Here is a 17,712-nt window from a genome sequence, read left to right as displayed (position 1 = left end):
AAAACTTCTCTAGGTTTTATTTTTGTTATTTATATCCAAATAAATGACTGTATGTGAGTATAGATGAGAAGTGAGTATATTCTATGAGAATAATCTCATGTCATAATAATCTTGGTGGATTGGGGTTCATCCTGACGGAGGAGTAAGATCCAATATGCTTGATGAGATTGGGTTCAACGCTGTGTGCCTTCTCACCTGGCCTCGATCTGGCTATCTTGTACAGCACCATGTCTTTCGCATTTCCCTGAGCACAGATGACCTGGTCCAGATATTCAGCAGTCCGAATGGAGGCGTTCCCTGGATAAAGCATAGCAGGGGTGCAGCATTCAGTGGCTGGACACACAGCATACAGCTGAGGTGAAAGCCGTCTGATCTCCAGGAGATAGTGCCTCCCTGCCAGCTCAGCCACGGCCATTACGTAGAGAGCCAGATAGAGAAAATGAGGAGCGGAGAAGGTAAAAGAAAGAGGTGTATAGTGAGACAACAAGAGGAGGAGGATTGTAGCCCCAAACAGGCCGAGACCCATCCATTCTAGAATGCGATAAGGCTCGGGATTCCAGTATCTCTGAAGTCGTTCTGGATGGTAGAGTTTTATGTACAAAGTATTAAGCGCAAATCTCCGCGAGAGTATGTTCTTCACCGATGGAAAGAAATCGGTTAACGGGAGTGCATCATCCTCCAGGACAACAACGTTTTTCGGCCTCATCAGGTCCCATCCTTTGCGTAGACAGTAAACATAATCTCTTTTCTCCTTCTCGAAGATGTTGGTCACGTCTCTGTTCTGCCACCTTTCATCTGGAGAACGTCTAACAACCAAAAACTGTTTCTCCAAAAGCAAAGCATCCTCATTTAAACTGGGACCGCTTTCGACGTCACACAGCATGACCTCAGCACATGGTTTATCGCCACACGTTTTGAGGAGAGAATGGAGCTGTTGTGCAACCTGTAACAGGTAATGATAGTCCCTTCCCTCTGCTCTCCTGGTCGTAACGATGGTGATCAAGAGATCCGGATTCTTGGAAACGGTTTCCAAAGGGTCTTTCAGGCTTTTCGTAGAAGCTGCCGCTTCCCAGAAATGCAGCGCTTCCTGGCCTCTGGCATAGCTTTTTTGTAGTGCTGCATCACTTAATGAATCAAGATAAACAGTCTTTAAAAAATAATAGGAGTAAAGGAGACGATGACAGCATATAGGTAGTATCACCCCAAAGGTTAAAACACACAAAAGCAGCCCTTGAGCTACTGGGCTTGACCAATGAAAGTGTTTGCTGGTACAAGTCCTCCATCGAGGCATCTGTGTCGGTTTAAATTGAGATCACAGTTCAATTCTGTGAGAGTTTAATACAGGGTTGAGCACAGGTGGAGGGACGGGGATCCAGTAAAAAAAAAATAAAACTGTCACATATGAGCTTATGAACTTTAGAGAGCCTTCTTAAGATGTTTCCATATATGACCTGTATCTGTAGACAAGAGTGATATACACAGAGTCATACTAATGTAAATAATACAATAAATATTACGTAAAACATTCTAGGATATTCCACGCGGTGGGTAGCGTTTGAATTATAAATAAATAAATAATAATAATAATAATAATCTGTCGCCACGATAAAACTAATAAGTGAACCGAACGGGTCCCCTCCTGGTCACAGTAAAATATATATAACGTAACTTATTTGTGGAATGCCTCTTTTTTTCAGCAGAATGCTTGAAAAACGATAAACGACATGAACGATTGTATTACATAAAGAAAACAAACACGGAAGAATATTTATCAGTCTGCAAATGACTCGTTACGCGAAATAATAATGAATGGAACAAAGCATTCTGAAAACTAATGTATCATTCCTACCAGAATGTGAATGTTCAGCAGCCAACGACTAGAAGACAGCGACCGGAACCGAGTAACACGTCAAACTTCAGGCCTGACGACCTATGACCAATATCTGTGAGCCCACATCAGCTTTAAACATAAACAGTTACAGCGTTTCCGTATTACCGTACCAAATGTGCATTATATTCACATGAAAACAATGTTAACCTTTTCTTATCGGAGAGAACATTCAGTACACCTAAGGAGATGCACTCATAAAGCTGAATCGCATATTTTAGGACAGTTTTGTCTCACAGAGACAGGCGTTTTTTAAACTATCGTTATCGAGAGTACTGTGATTGGTGCATCATTACCAGCGCTGAGCAAAGTAACAGAAACCACGTGAAGACATCATTAAGGATGTAATTACAAGAGTAGACACTAGATGGCAGTGTGGGGTTAAAGACGGCGTTCCGTTCGATGCGCAGGGCAAGACCAAATGTGCAAAAGAGAGATTTTTGGTAGATTCGTGATATAATTTACTAGAGGGTTGGAGGAAAATAAACTGTGCAATAAGTAAAGGGGAACAAACACGTTTCGTGGTTGATTGACCTGTAAATCAGCAGACCATAATTAATGATAATAATGATATTTGTCAAATTGTTCGTAGTTGTACAATTCATCAAAAATCACACACTATGAAAAATAGTAAATAGTGAATATTACAAATAACAAACAGATCAAAATAGTAGCATACTGCATATAACAAAAATTATGACTTTATAAATCCATATAACAAACACAAAACAAAATAGGTCTGAGAATGTGACTAATAAGCTACAAAAAAATTTACGCTTTGTAATTGTGCTACCTGAAATGTGTGTGTCAGAGATAGGGAGACATACACAACGTGTAAGAATGAAACCTTACTATTGCAAAAAATATCTCATTCATCGCACAAAAATGTCTATGAAGCTAAATCCAGAGTCATGCTCTGACATGCACAATGTTCACATGAGTTCTAGTTAAACACAAGGAAAGATCTTAATCCAATCGACTTCTCATCACCAGTAGGCTACTGTTAGGGGAAAAACATATTTTCCATTACATTTCATTTTTCTAATAGCCTTACAAAAGTCAAAAGAAGCCCAACAAAAGGGCAAATTAGAAAGTATGTAGATCTATACACACACACACACACACACACACACACACACACACACACACACACACACACACACACACACACACACATATTTATATATATATATATATATATATAATATACATATACAGTCAAACCAAAATTAAACTCAGAGTTAAACGATGTCAGAACAAATGCATCTTGATAATGTCAGATAACACATGCAAAAGTGGTCAGGTCAAAGTGTCTGAAAATTTTTTTCCCCAGATTTTTATTAATTTTACATATATATATATATATATATATATGTGTGTGTGTGTGTGTGTGTGTGTGTGTGTGTGTGTGTGTGTGTGTGTGTGTGTGTAATCTACTGCTTTCTGCTCATTTTCTTTTCCCCTCTTTTTCTTTTTCCTTGTGATTGCGCAGGGTAGGTCTTCATGGAATGCATCAAGATGAACAGGTCTGGCCAGCACTATGTCATTTTCTTTAATAAAGCACATCTTCAGCACTTCTGCACATTCATTGTACCTGTGCAGAGAGGACAATCAGGTGTGCACACATGACAACCAATACGGGACAAATGGGCTACCTGCCCCGTGGAGGGGCCATATTTTGCACCATACCTGACATTCTCTACCTTCCAGAGCTTGTGAGTTGATTTAAATTAACTGATTAATTTACTGATGTTGTTTACATTCATGTCACTATGAAACATTATGAAACAAAAAGCTGTTATGTAATTTATTTAAGGTAAATTCAAAAACGTATCTGTTAAACATACAATATTTGTTAATTAAGCAAGTGGTACCAAATTTATTTAATTGGCAACAATTAACAAAAATAAATAAAATAAAAAAACTTTAAATAATATGCTATTAATACTCATAAATTGTTAAAGTGTGTCAATCCAAATTTATGTTGTTAAATCTGACCTATTTATAATTATTGATTCATTATTGCTTAAGTAAAATATACATAAATAAATAAAAATAAAAAAATACTGATGTGTTAAACATTTTATAACATTTGTTGGTACCTATTTGTTTAACTGGCAACAATTGCTGTGACAATTTCTGGAAAATCTGGTTTCTTTCTTTATTTGAATTTATTTTAATAATCAGTTAAAAATTTAATATTTACAAAAAAACTATGGTCCAAAGATTATACTGTTAAATGTTGTTATATAAAGTGATTTGATTTATGATTGAGTAAATACCTACTGTGCATAAATATAAATATAAAAAAATACACAAATCTGTAATCTTCCAAAGTTTTCACCAGAAAAACATCACTGGTAAATGTGTCGTTTTTAAATTCAGTTTATTTAATTGTCATTATTTTCTTTTAAATCCAATGTTTTGAGTTTGACATTGATTCAATGTTTTAGGAAAAGTTTTCAAACAATTCATCTGTAAAGATGTTTACAAGGGTGGGAGAGTTCTTTAATAATTGTTTATCCATTTGAATGTAGTACATTTTCCTGTACAAAAGTACAACTATCTGGAAGCTCTATAACTTCAGGTTTAAAGGGGGATTCTGTCAGTGAAATGTTCTTCGATTATGTACATCTCTCAGGTCTTTGGTGGTCTGGTGTTGAGCCTGGTTGGATCTACATCCGTCGAACCTAAAAACCCACAGGCATACGTGATCTCTGTGGCAATTTTCTGTTTCATCATGACATTTTTCTGGTTGCTGATCTTTGCCTGTGGGTCTCATCGAAACAGAAGCTTTTGGGCAAGCGCGGTGAGTTCATAATCTCTCTCTTTGTCTTTTCCCTTTCCACCTTCTCTTTTTATTTCAACTACTTCTCTTTCTATGTTAATTCCTTTCTCAAAACACATTTTCTTGTTTTCTTTTCTCTCTGCAGGATGTAGCATACCATGGATTTGCAGCGCTCCTCTATCTCAGTGCTTCTGTGCTTCTAGCTTTTATAACAATTCTTATCAGTATACAATATGGCAATAACCTACTTACTTACAAGCAGGACGTAGCTGCTGTGGTGAGTCCCTATAGTAAAAAATCATTTATCATAAAACTTCTTTTTTTGGTAACATAAATGTGATTCATGTGGTAACAAATAAAATAAATGTTTTATTAACAGATTTCATATAATTAAATTTGACTAAATTAGACTACACCAATAAAAACCATTTTAAACTAGCAGCTGCCCATTTTACTTGTTGAATTAGTGACTAGTAATATCTTTTAATTCCAGGTGTTTTCCTTTTTCACCACTTTACTGTATGTCATCCACACCATTTTCTCAGCCATCAGGTGGAAATCCTTCTGAAACTCTGCCCTCAACCCGCTTTACTCATCTGACATCACATATAATTGTTGAACTGATGTTTACACAAACAAATGGTATTAACTGTATCATTTAGTGCATCAATAATAATTCTTTTCATGTTCTCCTATAAAATGTGTGTGTGTGTGTGTTTTTTAAACCACCTTTTGCTAATATTTCTTTTTGTAAACTATTCTTACCTCAGGTTTAAATTATTGTAATAATGTCTTATATAAAGGAAAAATAAACAACCTGTGGAGCATAATTTCTTGGTGTGGCACTGGATACATAAATGTCCCTAAGGCTCCATTATGAACCAGCAAATAACCCTTTACATCTGAATATAAATGTATTTATAATATATATATTGTATACAACATGGAATATATATAAATTTATAAGGAAGGGAAGATCGGGAACTTATAACTGATTTTACAACATTATGCCAGTGTGAATGTACCATAAAGCTAGGTCTTAATATTAAATAAAATAAAATAAAATAAAAACATCAAAACAACAGCAACAAAGACGTGTAACTGTCCATCAATTTTAATTATAATACTTATAATATAGCAAGGTTAAGTTATGACTATAAACTAAATCCGGTAACCATGGTGAGGAAGCGTACATGTAATCCTATCATTTCATGCACTTGGATTTGTATTAAGTATGATAAGGCACACAGAGCCGCTGCTGAACACCTCGCCCGCTGCCCAGATTTGGCTGCTTGAACTTTTTTATGCCAAACATACAGGATGCACAGGTGCCGGCAATCAGTCCCTAATAAACCAAAGACACAACATACTCGTCCCCTAGAGGACAAACAGATCAAAACAAACGAATCACAAATACATGAATATGTAACATAAAGCGTGAGGTTGTTTGTCTGTTTTGGCTTTTAACTGACATTCTTGCTTTTTTACAGTTTATCAGGTTTAACAAGTTTTTCAAAGGTTTGGACTGAAGTATGGGTTAGGGTAAGATAATCAAAGGAAAGTGTGAGTTTGCATGTCTAGGACAGAGGACAATTAAGTCCTGTATATATATATATATATATATATATATATAAATAATAATAAATTTTTATACATTTTAAATGGATTAAAGTGCTATTTCACTCAAATTAAAATTCACCTTCATGTTGTTCCAAATCTATATGACCTATGTATATATACAGTATATGTCACAGTACTCGGGGCCTGGAGCCCTCCCTGGGCTGAGCTGGAGATCAGGAGAGTGCTTACGGGGTGTTGGCACTGGAGGGCACTCTGGGGGAGCAGGCACAGCAAAGAGCTTTCGAGGAGCTGGCACTGGAGTGAGCCTTGGGGCTTGGGTCGGCACTGGAGCGGGCTCTGGGGCAAGGATGAGGGCTGAGTACAGACTTTTTCTCCTCATCCTCCTCGTTTGGGGTGAGCGGGACATCAGTATTGGCTGTGACAGTGGAGAGTCTGGCAATTCGGAGCGGAGGACTGCGATGGATCAATGGCTGGAGATAGCGGAAGGGGAGTGGTTCTTAGTGCTGACCTGACATACTGTAATGCAGGGTCATAAACTTTGGCCCCCAGGTCGGTGCTGTATGAAGTCCATTCCCGAGTACAGGAAGTACAGGAGGCGATGGGTGGCTACAGCCATTGGCCAGGGATGTGGAGGGTTCCGGTATGGGGTGAGTTGGAGAGGCTCGGTGGGTTTCAGTGGGGTCTGGATGAGAACTATTTATATTGTCCTTTATTTCTTCAACCTCGGAATTAGAACCGTTCAATTAAATTCAATTCAAGTTTATTTGCATATCACTTTTTATGATACAAATCATTGCAAAGCAACTTTACAGAAAATTAAGTTTCTACATTATTTAGTAATAGCTTATCAAATTTTTTAGAAAAATTAATACAAGATGTAGTCAACCAGAGGATGAACACAATTAACAGCAATTATTATATGTTGCAATCACACTATTTGTTAGCTCTGTATGTTGTTTCAGGTTTAGCATCATCTGAGTTCCTCTGAGGGGTCAGTATCATCATCTCTTCTCAGGTGTTGTTGATCCAGATTGAAGCTTGTGTAAATCCTAGTTACCATGGGATGCACATTATCAGGAAGGCTATTCCAGAGTTTTGGAATACCTCCTTATGTGGACTTTGCTATCCTAGGAACTACCAAAAGTCCAGAGTTTCGTGACCTTAGGGAGCGTGATGGATTGTAGCGTGGTAGAAGACTAGTTAGGTATGCTGGAGCTAAACCATTAAATAAAAGACTAGATTAAATCAGCTTGATTAAGGGAAATTAATACATCGGGAAATCACAACAGATTGTGTCCTCATCCAGCCCCAACTGAAAGAAGGCACCGAGTGCTGTGACATGCCAACTCACCCGGTAAGACAGCTCGAGGAATTCCTCCACATACTGCCTATTACAGCCACAAGACTTGGTTTTCGTCATACCAATGACACAAAAACATCACTTGCCAAGGTAGCCCTTCTGAGTGAGACTTTCTCTCTCTGTCTTTCCATCTCTTTACCTTTACCTGCAGACACCATCGTTGCAAAAGAGCATATATGGCTGAGAAAGTATGAACAAAGAAAAAATAGCTTTGGGAGGTGTGAGTGTCCCTGTAATCTCATTGATACTTCAGATGCTGATCCCCAGTCACCCAGCCCTTGACATTTTAGAACTGTGGTTAAAAATAGTTGAACCAGTGAAACTTCAACAAGGACTCAAGATGTGTGCCCAGCTTTAATCAGACATGTGGACTTTTTCTGGCTAGTACTTTTGTAGATAGTGGGAATACTTTAATCAGAAGAACATTGTCCATTACATTGTACAGTACATCAACACAAATATAGGCATGCGTTTCATAATGACTATGGAAAAATGATTAAAATGACTAAGGTAATTTATGCAGGTATGCTGGACTTCAAAATTCACATTCTCGGCTATTGACTGAAGTTTTTAAAGTGCCTCATAGATGCAATGGAGAAAACTCATTTTTGATCTCTTTTTGAGAGCGGCGGTTCTCTTGGGTTGTCCTTGAAGTGTATTCAGACTGAAGAAATCATGAGGTAGAAAACTGTCTCTGACTCACCTCAGTATTAGTTGGCAAGAAGCGCATGTGTTTTCCGGCCTTAGGCGGCTTTCTATTTCTACAAGAAGTCATTCCTGTTTTATTATAAAGACATAATAATCACAGCGGCAGTACAGCCCTTTTTTAACTATATTTTTTTGGAAGAAATCCAAAATCTTCCATAAGGAGATGTAAACATGGACAAAAAGATACAAAGGCTTAGAAACCACACCACTACTTGAATGCTCACGAAGGCTGCATTTATTTGATCAATAGTAATATAAAATAAATAGCTTTCTCTATTTTAACCCTAAATGCTACACTTATTGCAGTGTAAACAATAATCATTAGAAAATGTTACATTTAAATGGTTATTCATGGATCATAATTATTGCACATATTTAGTACCAAAAATCTCCTCAAAATAAATAAAACTGAACTAAAATATAATACAATTATTTAATCGATTAAAAGTTACACATTTGACTGCCAAGGAGTATGAAAACATGGTGTCTCTTTATCACTCCCCCGAATAGAATGCTATTGTAAAGCGTAGTCAGTATAGTTATCAATGCACAATCAATGCACATACTGTACTAGAAATTGCTGCAACTATTGTCACAGTGTCTGGGTTGTGTCCCTGGGTTTCCACTAGATGTCCTCCTTTCTCACGGTGTCTGTCACCTTATCACTTCCTGTCTCCTTATTTGGTCACCTTCCTCCTTGTTTAGGTAATTGATTGTTCCCCACCTGTCTCCTGTTTCCCCATCATCCTTTTGTGTATTTATACCCGGTCTGTCTGAGTCTGTGTCACGGAGTCCTTGCCTGGACTGTTTATGCTTTTTGGATTGCCCCTAAATAAACCGCATACCTGCATTTGGATCTCTCCGTGTTTCTTGTATCACCGTACGTGACAGAAGGACTCCGTCACCTTGAGATCCAGCGGTATGTCGATTAACGCTTCTTCCCCAGCCACAGAGCGGGAGAGGAGCAATCGGTTTGAGGGAACCCGCCTGGTCGTGTTTCGCGGGACCAGGGGAGGTCGCCGAGGAGGAGGTGGGCGAGAGGAAGCTCAGCATCGCTCTCCACCATGGCCCCTCTTCGACTCGGGGCTCACGTGGGAGGGACCAGAGCCGCCGTTTCACCAGGGCAGAAGAAAGAAGCCAGCGACACTGCCCATGATGGCCGCTGGTCCAGCACCACAGCACAAGATGGCCGCCAACCCAGCGCCGCTGCGGTGCATGGCCACCAACCCCGCACCACGAGGCCAGATGGAAGGCCTCACACCACAGTGCAAGATGGCTGCCAGCTCAACACGAACGCCTAAGATGGCCGCTGACACCTTTCTCGATTACTTCGAGATGTTATCTAAGATCCTAGAGATTCCCAAGACTGTTCATGTCATGGCTGCTGAGCCAGCACCACAGCACAAGATGGCCGCCAGCCCAGAGCCACGGCACAAGATGGCCGCCAGCCCAGAGCCACAGCACAAGATGGCCGCCAGCCCAGAGCCACAGCACAAGATGGCCGCCAGCCCAGAGCCACAGCACAAGATGGCCGCCAGCCCAGAGCCACAGCACAAGATGGCCGCCAGCCCAGCGCCACAGCACAAGATGGCCGACTCAACGCCTGAGTCTCCAGACAAGGTATCACCGGTTCACCAACATAGAGGGCGGAGGAGGAGGAGACAGGCGTCTACCGTTCCTCAAGGCCCAGAGGACGTTCCCGAGGCGGTGCCCGATGCTGTTCCGGAGACCGAGGTGGTGCCCGATGCTGTTCCGGAGACCGAGGCGGTGCCCGATGCCGAGGCGGTGCCCGATGCCGAGGCGGTGCCCGATGCCGAGGCGGTGCCCGATGCCGAGGCGGTGCCCGATGCCGAGGCGGTGCCCGATGCCGAGGCGGTGCCCGATGCTGTTCCGGAGACCGAGGCGGTGCCCGAAGCCGAGGCGGTGGCCGATGCTGTTCCGGAGGCCGAGGCGGTGCCCGATGCCGAGGCGATGCCCGATGCTGTTCCGGAGGCCGAGGCGGTGCCCGATGCCGAGGCGGTGCCCGATGCTGTTCCGGAGGCCGAGGCGGTGCCCGATGCCGAGGCGGTGCCCGATGCTGTTCCGGAGGCCGAGGCGGTGCCCGATGCCGAGGCGGTGCCCGATGCTGTTCCGGAGGCCGAGGCGGTGCCCGATGCCGAGGCGGTGCCCGATGCCGAGGCGGTGCCCGATGCCGAGGCGGTGCCCGATGCCGTTCCGGTGCCCGATGCCGAGGCGGTGCCCGATGCCGAGGCGGTGCCCGATGCCGAGGCGGTGCCCGATGCCGAGGCGGTGCCCGATGCCGAGGCGGTGCCCGATGCCGAGGCGGTGCCCGATGCCGTTCCGGAGGCCGAGGCGGTGCCCGATGCCGTTCCGGAGGCCGATGCCGAGGCGGTGCCCGATGCCGTTCCGGAGGCCGATGCCGAGGCGGTGCCCGATGCCGTTCCGGAGGCCGATGCCGAGGCGGTGCCCGATGCCGTTCCGGAGGCCGAGGCGGTGCCCGATGCCGAGGCGGTGCCCGATGCCGATGCTGTTCCGGAGGCCGAGGCGGTGCCCGATGCGGTTCCGGAGGGCGAGGCGGTGCCCGATGCCGTTCCGGAGGCCGAGGCGGTGCCCGATGCCGTTCCCGATTCGGTGCCCGATGCCGTTCCCGATTCGGTGCCCGATGCCGTTCCCGATTCGGTGCCCAAGACCGGTCTAGAGTCAGGGCTAGTTCCTGTTGACCGTCCAGAGTCGAGTCAGGTCCCAGTGGACTCTCCAGAGTCAGGGCCAGTCACTGATGACCTTCCAGAGTCAGGGCGGGTCACCGTTGGACGTTCAGAGTCAAGTCAAGTCACTGGGTGGGCTGCTGCTCGGGCCTGTTGGACTCCGGCATCGACCACAGGGGGGTGGTGGTCATCCGCTCCGCCCTGGGGGACTCTGGCGTCGACCACGAGGACGTGGTGGTCCTCCGCTCCGCCCTGGGGGGCTTCCGCTCTGACCACGAGGACATGGTGGTCCTCCGCTCCGCCCTGGGGGGCTTCCGTTCTGACCACACGGACGTGGTGGTCTTCCATTCCGCCCTGGGGGGCGTCCGCTCTGACCACGAGGATGTGGTGGTCTTCTGCTCCGCCCTGGGGGGCTTCTGCTCTGACCACACGGACATGGTGGTCTTCTGCTCCGCCCTGGGGGGCGCTTGCCCTGACTACACGGTTGTGGTGGTCTTCTGCCCCGCCCTGGAGGACTCTGGCCTCGACCACAAGGACGTGGTGGTCTTCTGCCCCGCCCTGGGGGGCTTCATGTTGTTTTTTATTTGTTGTTTTTGTATTTACTCCTGTCCCTGTTCCTCTCTGTAGTCTGGCCCTCCATCCCTCCCCCTGAACCTCCTCCAGTCCTCCTCCCTCCTGGTCTTCCTGTTTTGTGGTTACTTTCTGGTGCCTGTTTCCAATGTCTTTCTTTTCTGGCCCTCCATCCCTCCCCCTGAGCCTCCACCTGTCCGCCTCCCTCCTGGTCTGTTTTGTGTCTGTCGTGGAGCGTCTGGGAGCCGCTCCGTAGAGGGGGGGTTCTGTCACAGTGTCTGGGTTGTGTCCCTGGGTTTCCACTAGATGTCCTCCTTTCTCACGGTGTCTGTCACCTTATCACTTCCTGTCTCCTTATTTGGTCACCTTCCTCCTTGTTTAGGTAATTGATTGTTCCCCACCTGTCTCCTGTTTCCCCATCATCCTTTTGTGTATTTATACCCGGTCTGTCTGAGTCTGTGTCACGGAGTCCTTGTGTATGTTTCATGCTTTCTGTAGTCTTGCCCTTGCCGTGTGTTATTGTCTGTTTTCATGTTGTTTGGATATTCTGGTTTTGACCCTGCCTGGACTGTTTATGCTTTTTGGATTGCCCCTAAATAAACCGCATACCTGCATTTGGATCTCTCCGTGTTTCTTGTATCACCGTACGTGACAACTATAGTGAAACTGTTGTCTGTCCTGATTAAACTCATTCAAACAGATTGACAGCAGGTTACTGCGTGGCAGCGAGATCAAAGCATGTTGTATCTCTGCCTCATGTGTAACGAAGTTTCATAACTACTGCACTTGTATTTTTCTTTATCCATGCATGCTTCACTATGAATCTCGGAACGGAAGTTCACTTATGTAGCAAAAACATCACATAAGGACACTTCAACTGGAATGAAAAATAATTAATGAGAGATTTTAAAAAATGGAGCAAGTGTGACAGGTGTGTGATGCATGCATATCGCCAGTCAGCCACAGAGGAAGTATAATACTTCATCTAACAAAATTCAGAATTATTAAATGACTACTTAATGCCATTAATGTCAATACTCATTTACTGATAAGCTTTTTTTCAGCAAATATGAAGAAAGAGCCCATAATTTAAAAAAAATGTAAGGATTAATAAAAGGTCTCAAGTAACTTGGCAAGTAGTCACTTCAGACTGTTATGGCATAGCGGCACTGGTCATCATGAATCATCATAATATACAGTAAATAAAGCACTGGAACCTTTAAGCTATTTGAAATGGACCTTAGACTGGGCAACGCTTATGGAAAACAGTCATACATCTCAGATGACTAGATCTATGGATAAATCATGATGAGAAATTAATAAAAAATAAATTATTACTTTTTTTTTTGCATTATTGTTTATTAAGGCTACAAACTCATATTTGAAAAGTATTCACAATGTGGTAAATACAAGCTCTTCCAAGTTTAAAGTTCCAAATAAGAGGAAGATGCTTAAATTTGAAAAAAAAGGGATTTGAACAATTAAACCATGTTAAAATAGTAACTTTACCTTTCATTTGGATTATTTAAACATGTCACTGATATTTTATTGATTCATTTTAAGGTGAAAGATTTTTAACTGATAAACAAATTAATGCTGTAATGTACTGATTTAATGGGATGAGTTAATTTGTTTGTCTTGTAACAATATCACAATGTAAACAAATACATCACTTTTAATGAGAGAAAATTTTAGTTGAAGTTATAAAATCAATATTGCTTGGGAATTACCTTTTTGTTGGATCCTAGATAACTTCCCTCATAAACTGATAGTGTGATAAAATTAACAAAGAACTTGCCTAAGTGCAAATTCCCAAGCAGAGAACAGAAGATCTTAAATAGATGACACTTTTCCTGTACATTTGTCGCATACTGAAATGTCGACATTGTTTCGTTGATGTTCATAGGATGTTGCATTTTACCCAAACACGGTCATGATTCATGTGCTTGTGAGTCCATGTGCTTTTATTTATCCTTCTCATAGAGCCCAGTTAGACAGATGTCAAAATGCTACACGTCCAAAGCAGCCAAAAGCGTTACAGTATATCACTTTGACCTCATGCAACTAAACACATATGATAACATGTTGTATGTAAACGCACTGATTTGGAATGAGGGATGTATATATATATATATATATATATATATACTGATACCAAATGTAGATTTAGATTTAGATGTAGATTTGATGATAATGACTTTTGCATATCATAATGAATTTGCCTCTTGCCTCCACTGGGTTTACACTCTTAAAAATTCAATTGCAATTCTTTACATCTAACAAATTAGACTTTTATCGAAACTCCAATTTCCGAAGTCCGAAATCTTGAGAAAGAAATTAAAAAATAAATCAGAATTGCAAGATATAATCCTCTGACTTGGGTCCTGGGAGTGCTTCTTACATCCTCAGCGCATTCCTGCCTTCCTCACAAACATACACACTCACTCACTGACACATACAGTATGACCACACGCACAAGGGGAGAAGAAAGCTACCTGCCAGCAGAGCCCCTTTATCTTGCATGTGTCAGTTACTGACAAGAAGCTGGCAGACAGGAGAGCTTCACAGACAGGGTAGCAAGCGACAGGCTCCTAGCACATCCATGTATGGAAGTGGCTGAGGGAGAAGAGAACGATAAGCAACAACCCAGCTATGCTGTCCATGTTTAGAGGCACTCACTGGGCCCACCAGGTCAGAAACAATGCCTGTTTCTGTTAAATTTAGACAGGTTATCGGCCACCGCTCCTCTCCCTAGACAGTCTCTCAAAGCACCACAGGGAATACGGAGGGGAGTCCATAGGATTGGCTGCTTCAGGGATCTCTAGGTAGGCAAAGTTCCATTAAAAGCCATTATTTCATTGGATGAATGACTTATTGGATGGCTTAACCACTGTTAAAGTGACATCATTTGCATTAATGAATAAGCTTTTCTGTTCTGGCATCAGTTGCAGTTGGATCATAATTTATTTGAATTGTTTTTGTGTGAAATGTTCTAACTGAGAAAAATTGCTTTTGCTACGTAATTAAGAAAACTACTGATTTAACAACAACAAGGTAGGGGTTAAGAAGATGCCATGATTATAATTATTTATTATTTTTTTGTAGGAAGGAATCATTTAGAAAAAAAAGTAAATTAGCAAAAAATCTATTATGCCACTTAATTTTTTTTCTTACAGTACTTGGAACAGTCCAACTTAACACTCACCAAGTGCTAAATGAGAGTAAAAACTGGCTTGGGCAAGTAGAATTTTTTGCCAACTGGCTCATATAATAACTTTATTTGGAATTATGGAGCATGATTTGAATCGAATTATAAAATGGTAATCTGATGTTTGCTAATGTAAACCATGTGCATTTTAACAAGTCTTAGTTCATTGGAAAATTTTCCGTCAGGGTTTTATGAGGGGTGTAGTGATACATGTTGTATAAATTTCTAACATTAATCTCAGATAAGAGATAAGAGGAATAAAGTTACAGTGTGTTTTCAAGTCATGGTGTAGTTTTATCAAAAATAAGATTAGTTTTTACCCAGTTTAAACAAACTTTATCTTATCGAGCCTGTGAGAAAAGCTATATATATATATATATATATATATATATATATATATATATATATATATATAATAGTAATATTATTCTATATGCCCATTTTTGTAGCAAAAAACAAACAAACATATTTTTTTACCCTGCTTGGAAGTAATATTATTATTACTGTGACAATGCTTTTTCAGTGTGATCTGAACTTTGAAATTCATTTCAGCTGACTGTGATTTACATATAACATTATGATGCCTAATAATCCGGATAACCAGGCCAAACAAAGAGAATGAGAAAAGGAAAACCTACATGATGCATTATCATCCCAGCTTCTTCCAAACCTTATTATAAAGACATTCAGCCCAGGAAATCACTACAGCTCATACATGTCGGTTATGATGACTTCGTGTTAATGACTTAAGAGTGTTCAGAACAGTCTAGCAGTCTTGCTCCAACAGTACATCGACTGACTGGCCAAATGAGCAAGTGACAACATGCTGTTGTTTATTTATTTATTTGTTTTACATCGGAGACGCTTTGTTAGCAAGGTCAGGCATGAGAGGCAGCGTGTCTGTGGAACTGCAAGCACAAATAGTCATCTTACAGAGGGAACAACAAAATGGTGAGCTCACGCCGTCTCAAGACCTCGCCTCGATGTCTCACAGCACAGCTGTGGAGCTATGTGAGGTGAAAGCTGCCCACAACAGCAAAAGTCTCAAGATGTAAAGTTCACCGCAAGCTGCATTCTGACATTTTGTGTTTCCTTCTGCACAAGGACACATCCTGATATTTAGGCTGAAAGACCATGTGAAATCAAGAGTAATCATTTTAGTAATATGTTAAAATGTAATAAACTGTTCTATTTAGGCATAGCTTTAATATAAAATTGATTCATGTGGCACATCCATAGTTTTTGGAGTCACAATTTCACTTTCCAAAAGTCATTGTGTACTAATCCAACTGGTATTGCTTCTCATCTCTTGCATGTGTGCATTTACCCAATGTTTAATTAAGTCAAATTACACACAGATTGCATCAGGTATGCAAGATATATTTACATTTCTACTGATTTTGCATCAGCATTGTTTCCATATAGGGAGCCAACGGCAAGGCGCTATAAGAAACACGTTCAAATTAATGGAGGCCCTTCAGGTTATATCGTTCTAACGCAGGGAGACACATCACGACAGAGATCACGTCACTGGCAAATGTGACCTGGCATACCGATATAGTGACTCAAGATAAGGCACAAAAATACATTTTCTGCAGTTGCAATTCAATGACACAAACACAAACAGGGAGCTAAATTGCACGGCTGTGTATTGATAAATTTCTGTTGAATGTTAACTAAAGCACATACACCCTCTAGGTGAATATTATGCACCAACCAAATGGTCATATTATGGTAATTTGGGCTAATTTGAGCATATATTGATCAATTGGAAGAATGACAAAGTATTGTATAATATGTATATGTTTTTATAGCCTATTTTACATGTTTATAATAATTTTGCTTCTTAAGTCTATGTTTTCCATTATTTAACTGTTTTCAGTTTTTGTAATAGTTATTTTAGTAAAGTTAAACTATGAGAAAGAGAAATGTTACTTAAAATATTTAAGTTTATTTGAAATACACGTATGCACATACTTACACACTTTGTGTTGGCCAAATGGCTTTCCAAAGGTGCTGATAGTATGGCTTGTTTTATGTTTGTTGTATGAAGGCCTAATCTGTGTTCATGGGCTCGGAGTCAAAGTGGAGTCAGCGCGGATTAGGGAGTGGAATATAATATACCTCAAGCGATGGCAGCTTTATTTTGAAAGGTGAAGCATTGACATTCTCTCTCATGAACGGAATGGAACCAGGATTGTGGGATTTTCCTTGCATCGTGAAGCGGCTTTTGGAAAATTACAGTATCTATGTATTCTCTTGTGAGATTTGTGGTTTTAGCCGAATGTAAAATATCCTCCATTATAGCTCGGAGCGGGCTTTCCTTAACGGAGTAGGAAATGGACAAACTTGGAGGGCGAGCCGATTGATTACAGGCTTTGTGTGAGAATTTGTGTGGGGAAATATTCGCTGAAAAACACATCCAAAACACATTAACACCAACAGTTGAGTTTAACCTTTGAGAAACGGCTCTGAGTAGGCCTATCTTAGGGGACATTCTAAAACGCTTAACGTGAAAAATGCTTAACATGGCTTAACGTAGCCTACCTAAACACCGACCAGGGCAACCCAAATTTCTGTCCAACCTTACTTGTAATAAACACTAACTACTGTCAAAAGAAATAGCCCTTACTCTACAGATAAAGTGAATAATATCACGCTAAGCTGTTTCCTTATAATGCACTTCTATGGGGGAGAAAACGCTTAACGTGATATTATTCCCTTTATCTGTGGAGTAAGGGCTCGTTCTTTTGACAGTAGTGTTTATTACAATAAGGTTTGACAAAAATCAGGGTTTCCCTTTTAGAATGTCCCTATCTTAGCAACCGCCCAGCAATGCCTTAGTGACCACCCACAATACCTTCATAGCAATGCCCTACTAATTACCCGGAGTCTTCAATGTAA

General features: G+C 41.5%; 3 protein-coding genes across 6 annotated transcripts in view; 2 read left to right on the top strand and 1 right to left on the bottom strand.

The window, feature by feature from the left end:
• Positions 1–85: 85 nt before the first annotated feature.
• On the bottom strand, positions 86–2,136 carry pgap4 (post-GPI attachment to proteins GalNAc transferase 4). Its single transcript, XM_059529653.1, has 2 exons — positions 1,850–2,136; positions 86–1,457 (listed from the first exon to the last, which is right to left on the bottom strand). Exon 2 carries the CDS (start codon positions 1,289–1,291, stop codon positions 101–103), a length of 1,191 nt encoding a protein of 396 aa, XP_059385636.1. The 5' UTR covers positions 1,292–1,457; positions 1,850–2,136; the 3' UTR covers positions 86–100.
• A 1,327-nt stretch (positions 2,137–3,463) lies between these two features.
• On the top strand, positions 3,464–5,330 carry LOC132119573 (myelin and lymphocyte protein-like). Its single transcript, XM_059529652.1, has 4 exons — positions 3,464–3,603; positions 4,530–4,697; positions 4,822–4,953; positions 5,170–5,330. Exons 1-4 carry the CDS (start codon positions 3,514–3,516, stop codon positions 5,242–5,244), a joined length of 465 nt encoding a protein of 154 aa, XP_059385635.1. The 5' UTR covers positions 3,464–3,513; the 3' UTR covers positions 5,245–5,330.
• Positions 5,331–6,840: 1,510 nt separating this feature from the next.
• The window catches only part of LOC132119571 (sodium/calcium exchanger 1-like), a 45,467-nt gene continuing 34,595 nt past the window's right edge, over positions 6,841–17,712 (top strand). For 2 of the 4 annotated variants that reach the window (XM_059529647.1, XM_059529646.1), the window contains exon 1: positions 6,841–6,904. In XM_059529647.1, the coding sequence (XP_059385630.1) occupies positions 6,856–6,904 (49 nt within the window). In that variant the 5' untranslated portion in view covers positions 6,841–6,855. Of the gene's footprint in view, positions 6,905–14,235; positions 14,426–14,534; positions 14,655–17,712 lie in introns of those variants that run through there. The other 2 variants (XM_059529648.1, XM_059529650.1) reach the window with 2 other exon arrangements.

This window comes from Carassius carassius, chromosome 38, assembly GCF_963082965.1.
Source record: "Carassius carassius chromosome 38, fCarCar2.1, whole genome shotgun sequence".
NCBI lineage: Eukaryota > Metazoa > Chordata > Actinopteri > Cypriniformes > Cyprinidae > Carassius > Carassius carassius.
This window is presented reverse-complemented; position numbering and strand designations above follow the sequence as displayed.

Coding starts and splice junctions, on each gene's coding strand:
- pgap4 (XM_059529653.1), bottom strand. CDS start 1,291: ATGCCTCGATGGAGGACTTGTACCAGCAAACACTTTCATTGGTCAAGC.
- LOC132119573 (XM_059529652.1), top strand. CDS start 3,514: ATGACAACCAATACGGGACAAATGGGCTACCTGCCCCGTGGAGGGGCC. Junction 3,604..4,529: donor TTCTCTACCTTCCAGAGCTT/GTGAGTTGATTT, acceptor TACATCTCTCAG/GTCTTTGGTGGTCTGGTGTT. Junction 4,954..5,169: donor AGCAGGACGTAGCTGCTGTG/GTGAGTCCCTAT, acceptor TTTTAATTCCAG/GTGTTTTCCTTTTTCACCAC.